Source organism: Daktulosphaira vitifoliae, unplaced genomic scaffold, assembly GCF_025091365.1.
Source record: "Daktulosphaira vitifoliae isolate Bord-2020 unplaced genomic scaffold, ASM2509136v1 Scaffold_1, whole genome shotgun sequence".
NCBI classification, from domain to species: domain Eukaryota; kingdom Metazoa; phylum Arthropoda; class Insecta; order Hemiptera; family Phylloxeridae; genus Daktulosphaira; species Daktulosphaira vitifoliae.
In genome coordinates, this window is record NW_026099572.1 from 58,829,539 (window position 1) to 58,837,294 (window position 7,756).

Genomic DNA, 7,756 nt, shown 5'->3' on the forward strand with positions numbered 1-7,756 from the left:
AAAATTGCTTACTACTATTGTAAAACTTATATTATACTAAAATCGATGTAATTCAATACTTCCTCATATATTTACTACACTTATTAATATCCTAATTAAGATAAAGTATGTCGATTGAAAAAGGGATTATTAAAAAATCTTATTTCTCATAAAAAAATAATGTTGATCCATACACTTTCTATATGTCAGCATTATAAAGTTAAAAATGTAAAAAATAAAATCGAGAATTTTCACACAATAATAGCATTCGGTAGCCATTTTCACCATGAAGATAAGATAAAGTCCGAAATTTTTTTATTTCATGATAAAGTATATTTACATTAGCTTTAATTTAAGATATATATAAAATTGTCAGACTTTCCGGAACACTTTCAAAAGTTAAGTTAAAAAAATTAATTTTTTGTGAAAAAGTTGTCATTTTAAATCCCCCCCTGTGGGCAAGTAAAGGGTCACAAATTGCCGATACTAAATCAAAATATAACCTGCAATCATCACAATGTATTAAAATTTGACTTATAACTTGAATTATAATAAATATGTTTATTGAAATTTTTTAGACAACATCTATGTAAAATAGAATAAAGTAGTTAAATAATCTTAGTTTCATTTTTACAAATCATATCATTTTATGATCTTATCATTTTAATTTGATCAATATTAATCCAAAACTTGATAAATTTTGGATTTAGGTGTAAATATTATAATTTGGTGTTGTGTATAACAATAAAAATCTTTAATATGTTAAGTATTAATTAACATAAGCATTTATTAGACAGAATTTTTATTATACATAAACAATGAGTTTATTTGGTGATGCGTTTATAAAAACTTTTTTTCATTACAAAATTTAATATTATTTTTTTTATGTTTAAGTAAATCAATGATAAACTCTAAAGTCTCTTTTTTTTTTTTTTTAATATGATTTGAGGCTATTTTTGGAAACTCAAAAGAAGAAGAATTATGTTTTTTCTTAATTTTTTTTTAAGGAGAACTTCCAAAATAATATTTAAAAGTTAAACAAAACAAAATTCTTAATTAAAAGTAATAAAAGTGACGGCTAAAGAAATTAATAGAAATTTATTTACAGCTTAGTAAAATAACTGTCAAAGATTTCTTAATTTAAAAATTATATAAATTATAAACATGTATGTGTATCTAATTTTGGATATATGAAATATTCAGAAGAATTAAAATATTGTTTTTTTATAAGAAGCATTCAGAAAATAGTATCGCCTATTTAATTAAAATATGAATTTTGAAATAGTTTACTTCTGATGTAAAAATATTTGAAAAATATTAATTCTACTATGATTTATTACTGTCTGTCCCTAAAACTGTTCATTATCTATTTGAACTAAGACATAAAATTAAAAAATTAAAAATCAGAAATAGTTAAAAACATTTTAAAATGAAATAAGAAGGCTCTTAGAGTAAAAAAAAAAATATGATTTTAAATTGAATAAATCCATTAAAAATGACATTATTTTGAACAAACAAAACACATTAAATTTAATATTAAACTTATTTAAACTAATAACAATAACATTAAAGATTTATAACTATAAATTTTAATTTTAATTCTGTTTATAGTTGAGATTAGTTATTTAAAAATTTAAAAATTTATTCCCACACACGATTGTTTTTTATTTTAACTTGTAACTAAATTAAGTGTTAACAGATTAGAATCATTTAGATGTTTTTGGCACAATCATTTATATTGTAATTATGAATTTTTTTGAGAACATTTTCCAGATAAAAAATGTTTCATAGGCAAGGTTCATTAAAAACATTAATAACGGTATAACAACGGATTTAAATTAATTAAATACATATCGAATTTAACATGAAATGAACCGAATTTCACATAAGTACAACATTAAATATAAGACTATGATATCCAATAGGCACAATAAATGCAGATTAATAACCTTTTTCCCGTTATTATTTTAACTTAAAAAATTGTAATAAAATTTGTGAATTTTGTAATTTTTAATAAAGTGTTATTAATTGAAACAGATTTTTAAAGCCAAAACAAGTTATTCTAGTAAAATCATTACAGTAAATACATTTAATTATAGTATAGGTACTTTATAATTGATTGAAATAAAACCATTTGTTGGAGGTACTATCTTCAACTAGATATGATTTATGATCTTTTGATGTATCATTGATAAAAATCGGGTCAGTAAGAGCAGATATAAAGAAGTGACAGGCACACACACACAAAAAAATAATAAACACATCATGATTAAATTAATACCTTTTCAGCTTCGCATCGAGGCTAATACATTGAATTTCGATATGAGTATATTTTTATCTGAATGGAATAAAAACATTTGTTTTTATGTACCACTGAACCCTAGCGAGATTCAGTGGCAGTTAAATGATTTTTCCATGAAAGGGGATAAAAACTTTTGTGATCAATATGGGAGATGCGCCCTATACCATAGAACTTATGAACTTGTGTAACTATATCAGTAATTATCAAAGACTATTAGATATGCACAAATATTGAATTTTGTGAATTTGTAATGAATTGTCAGAGTAATAAATATCAGAATTATTCATTTATAATTAATAATTTCATGTTCTCATAAATTTTAATACTTTGGGCAAATTATAAGAAAAATAATATACTATGTTTAATTATAGGTGATGGTGCTAGTTCTTCAAATAGTAAGCAAAAAACTTCTAAATTTAATATTACGACACAATACATAAAAATAAATAATTATTGCTATTTTAAATATTAATATTTAAAAATAATTATATATAATATTAAAAAAGAAATTTACTATATTTAGTTGTAGATGATGTTGATGATTCTTCAAGTAATAAGCAAAAGATTAATTACATTAATTTAATACTTCATATTATATTATATAAAAAAAAACCAGCAGTGGGGACAAGGAATAGTTGGTTCCAGTATAAATGATACCTGACAGAAAAAGGAACTCCTATTTTCTTATTTATAACATGATATAATAATCAATTTTTTAATTATATTATATCATTTATATAATTAATTTTTTTCAAATTATTATTTATTTTGATTTTTAATATATTAAAATTTATTACTTTTAATCTACTTTTTTGCACTTTAAAGTGAAAGTTTATAATAGAAAAAAATTTTGAAATCATTTGATTTTTATCTCGTAACACGGAAACCAGTATGGCACGATCGCACTAAATTATCGTCTCAATGGGCGACGTTTATATATATATATATATATATATATACAGGGCTGTACAATTTTAGTTACAATTGGTGACGATTCATCCAAAACAAAAATATCAGTGAGTTAACGTGTAATCTAGTATGGCACGATCGCACTAAAAATAAGAGGATCACACAGGAAAAACGAACAGTTAAAATATCCGTCCGAAACGCAACAGAACGCCATATCCGTAATACACACTCGGTGGTGGCCTTATCTCGATGTCAAGGGCGGGGTGACAATCGATTGTCATATTAATAGCTGGACGGCTGATATCGCGAGAGACACGGGTGAGCGCCCGCTTAGAGCGACGGACGATGTTGTGACACTCGTTTAGATTTAATAACTTCAATAAATATCAATGTTCCCACCACTGTAGTTTTTTTTTTTTTTCACCGATCGGCTTGGTTGTGGACCGCCCTGGAACTACCGTTAGGTATTACTTCAAGGCGCCACCACTGTAGTCTCGTAAAAAGAAATTTCTTATTTATGTTAATATTATTTTACTATGTGGTATTTTTTGTGGCTACGATTTATTTTCCCAACCCTCACTTGACCTACTTTTTCAACGATACGTCAAATGATTAAAATTCGTATTTAGTTGAAGATATTACTCTTAATAATTAAAAAAAAATCCCTTATTTAAATAAAAAGTAATATTTAATATTCTTAAAGTATTCATTGTCGAATTAGATTTGATATGATAACAGTATTCAACTACAAAAGTAAATAATTTTACTTTGTAATTTATTAATTTTTTAACTTTATTTGTGTGTGGTACTAGCAGTAAAAAATCATAAATCTAAAAAAAAATTATTATTCGTTTCACCTGAATTTAACGATGGAATAATATAATTATAATCAAATTTTATAATACGTTTAATTGAGTAAATCTTTTTAACTTTTTTTTATATTGGTTCCTTTTAGTTAAAATCAATCATTAAAAGTAATTAAGTTCTGAATATTTCAATAGTAGAATCATTTTAAATACCAAAAGTCAATTAGAAATGATTATTATGATTTCTATTTAAGTGATTTATTATGATAAAAATGGAAACAAATCGAGCTTTACTAATAAATTTACTGTAAATAGTAATTGTACAATTTCCTGAGTGCATAGTAATATTAACAATACCATTATTTTCTATTAAATTATGTGAATTTCAAACTTGCAAGTTGAGCTAAAAGTTATAGTAATAAATTCATTTTTTTTTTTTTATTATAAACTTTCATTTTAAAGGACGAAATAAAGTAGGTTAAAAATGACTACTTTCACATATTAAAAATAAAAATCAATAATAATTTGTAATATTTTAATATTATACATTTACATTATATAGTGTAATATGGTACCCCAATCCAGGGATATTGTTGTCAGCGCTTTTAGTGAATGCCAATTTATTTTACAGATTAAATGTTACATGATTAATACAATGATAGTATTGTTAAAAATGGTTAAATTATAGTATTGAACAGTGTGACAACTAAATTTCATTATGACAACTAAATTATTTTATTTAATTAGTATTAATATAAAATACAGATTATAGTAATTTTATTGATAATTATCAATTACAATATAATGCAATATTCTTGTGTGCCACGCAATTGGTCATATACGACAATAAGATTGGATATCATAAATTTTATATACATTTCATTATGAAACTATAATGTATACTTCATAAATATTTTAAATATTTTAATATTAGTACCATAATATTTTACTTTAATTTTATTATATATATATTTTGTAGTGTGCCCTATTTGTTGGATTACGATGAGCGCAGAAACTTTTACAACAATATGTAATCATAAATATTGTGAAGGATGTATAAACAATTGGTTACAACGTAGCAATTTATGTCCATTATGTCGAACTGCAATCTATAAAAACAATGGTAATTTATAAAAATGATACAGATAGTTGATACCTAGTTATTATTTACAGCACTAAAATATATTAACAGTACGCCAATGCCGCCCTCATAAATACACCTTTGTAGCTTTTTGTAATTATAATTAAAAATATAAAAAATCTCGTTGTGTAATTCCCATATACGCAAATTATAACTATAGTTATCAAAGGATTAAAGATATTTTGGCTAATACTTCAACAGAAAGTAAGCAATAAATTACTAACATGGATTAAGATTAGACTAAGACATTCATTTGAATAATAAAATAATTTGTTAAGAAAAATTTTTTAATATATTAGTATCATAATTGATTTCAAGTCATCCTAAATGTTTAAACCCATCGACAACATATCTTATTTAATATATTACTATTTTCATTAGAAAAATAAATGTATTGTCAAGGAATAATTTATTTTAATTTTTTTTCTAAATGCATTATAAATATATATCGATTTTGATGTAAATACTATGTAATTTCATTTTAATTAATTTATGTAACTATTATTTTTTATGAGTTGGGTAACTCGCATAGTTTATATAAGGTACAATTTGGAGAAAGAGTTATTTTTGTTTATATTTTATATTGCCCTCTATTAACTTTTAATTTTAAACATAAGAAATGATAAAAAAAAATCCATTTTTAATGATTTAGTAATTATCGTAACTTAAAAATTGATAAAAGAAAATTAGAAAAAGTTTGATTGAGAGTTAAAATTACTTTTGATTCGGGATATAGGTCTATATTTTACATTTAATCGTATTAACGTTTAATATCAAATATAAGAAATTAAAAAAAAATTAGATATTTTCAACTTAAAATTTATATTACAGATTTAAAGTTACGAATAAATTTCTAATGTTATTTTAATTGAAATACTTTTAGCGATGTAAAACATAAAAAAAAAAATTTACTCAATTGAATCCTACATCGAATATCCAAAAAAGCCGCTGTAGTAGGGGTGTAAAGTCTGAGCTGGATACCCTCCTAACCCACATGTTGTGGGTTTACCCTGCCATAGGTAGACGGGCGGTGTAAACGGCCGGGGGGATATGGTGAAAGACATAGTCCCCCCACCCACATGATGTAGGTTTACCCTGTCATAGGTGAATTATAATATATTTTATTGTTAAATGTTTAAACTATTAAATATTAATTTTCTTATAATTTCTTATATTTGATATTAAACGTTAATACGTTTAAATGTAATATATAGACCTATATCACGAATCAAAAGTAATTCCAACACTCAACACAAACTTTTTCTATTTTTCTTTTATCAATTTTTGAGTTACAGTAGTTACTAAATCATTAAGAATTGATTTTTTTTTATTATNTCAATTTTTGAGTTACGGTAGTTACTAAATCATTAAGAATTGATTTTTTTTTATTATTTATTTAAAGATAACTATATAATAATTCAAATGAACTTCTTAGTCGCATCCGACTGAATGTTAGTTTATTGCTTACTTATTGGTGAGTTAATAGGTCCAGAATTTACACCTAATCATAACAGAATAGTTTTATTATTAAGTCTTCTGAATAGTATTCAAAGTTAACAATGAAGTATATTATTAACTGATACTTACAAATTATAAATATTATATGTTGTTGTTATATTACTAATATATTAAAAATGTTTTTTTATTAAGTTCTTTAAGTTGAAATTAAACGTTAATTGCTGTTTATAAAATTTATTTTTACTATTTTTTTAAGTTATACTTGTTTGACTTTATTATTGGAGGTATTAATGAACAAAATTTTCGTGAAATGGTAAACAGAGTAATTTCAGTGGTGAATTGCTATAGTGTATATGATAATTTTAGTAATTGTCAATGGTATTTTAATAGTGAGGTTTTTCTTAAAATATAATAAAATAAATTTTTTATTTATTTTTAATGCTCTGATAATAATTATTAGTCAGCATAATTTCCTTTGAATAAGTAAAGCTATATAAGTTAATTATAATTTTTGACAGTATCTGTTAATATTTTTATAACTTATTGTCCTGAATATGTCTAGTGATAAAAATAGTGACAGCGAGTAGGGGTGTAAAGTCTGAGCTGGATACCCTCCTAACCCACATGTTGTGGGTTTACCCTGCCATAGGTAGACGGGCGGTGTAAACGGCCGGGGGGATATGGTGAAAGGCATAGTCCCCCCACCCACATGATGTAGGTTTACCCTGTCATAGGTGGACGGGCGGTGTAAACGGCCGGGGGGATATGGTGAAAGGTCGATGTTTCTCGTTCCTAGATATCATTTCGTTATACCATGGTATATGTTACCATGGTATATGCATAGTATACCTAGGTAGAAGGAACATCATATAGTATATCTTGATATTATAAAGAAAATTAGAGGTATTTTAAAAATTACATAATTTTAGAATTATATGAAAATATTTGAATGCAAAAAAGTGAAAGGTGTAATCAAGCGGCGACGGCGGCTATTAATCCCACGAAACCCAACTTTAGCTATGTGACGTGTATGCTTTTGACCATAGAGAGTTCCCTTCCTTGACTAACGTAGTTATTAAAACAGTAAATCAGCGGTTTACCCCAACATAGAAGGGGAGGTGATGATGAAACTCATCATAAGGTGATCATTATTATGATATT

The 7,756-nt window shown here is 24.7% G+C and overlaps 2 protein-coding genes across 2 annotated transcripts in view; both read left to right on the forward strand.

Annotated features, from left to right (window-relative positions):
• LOC126894757 (uncharacterized) overlaps positions 1–7,756 on the forward strand; it is a 239,303-nt gene that overhangs the window by 82,760 nt on the left and 148,787 nt on the right. The gene's annotated exons all lie outside the window — the stretch shown is intronic.
• On the forward strand, positions 2,653–5,393 carry LOC126909208 (E3 ubiquitin-protein ligase RNFT1-like; the record flags this gene model as incomplete). Its single annotated transcript, XM_050691628.1, is given in 3 exon segments — positions 2,653–2,676; positions 2,805–2,831; positions 4,976–5,393. Coding segments are annotated over 3 exon segments (206 nt in total), but the record flags the coding sequence as incomplete, so codon positions are not given.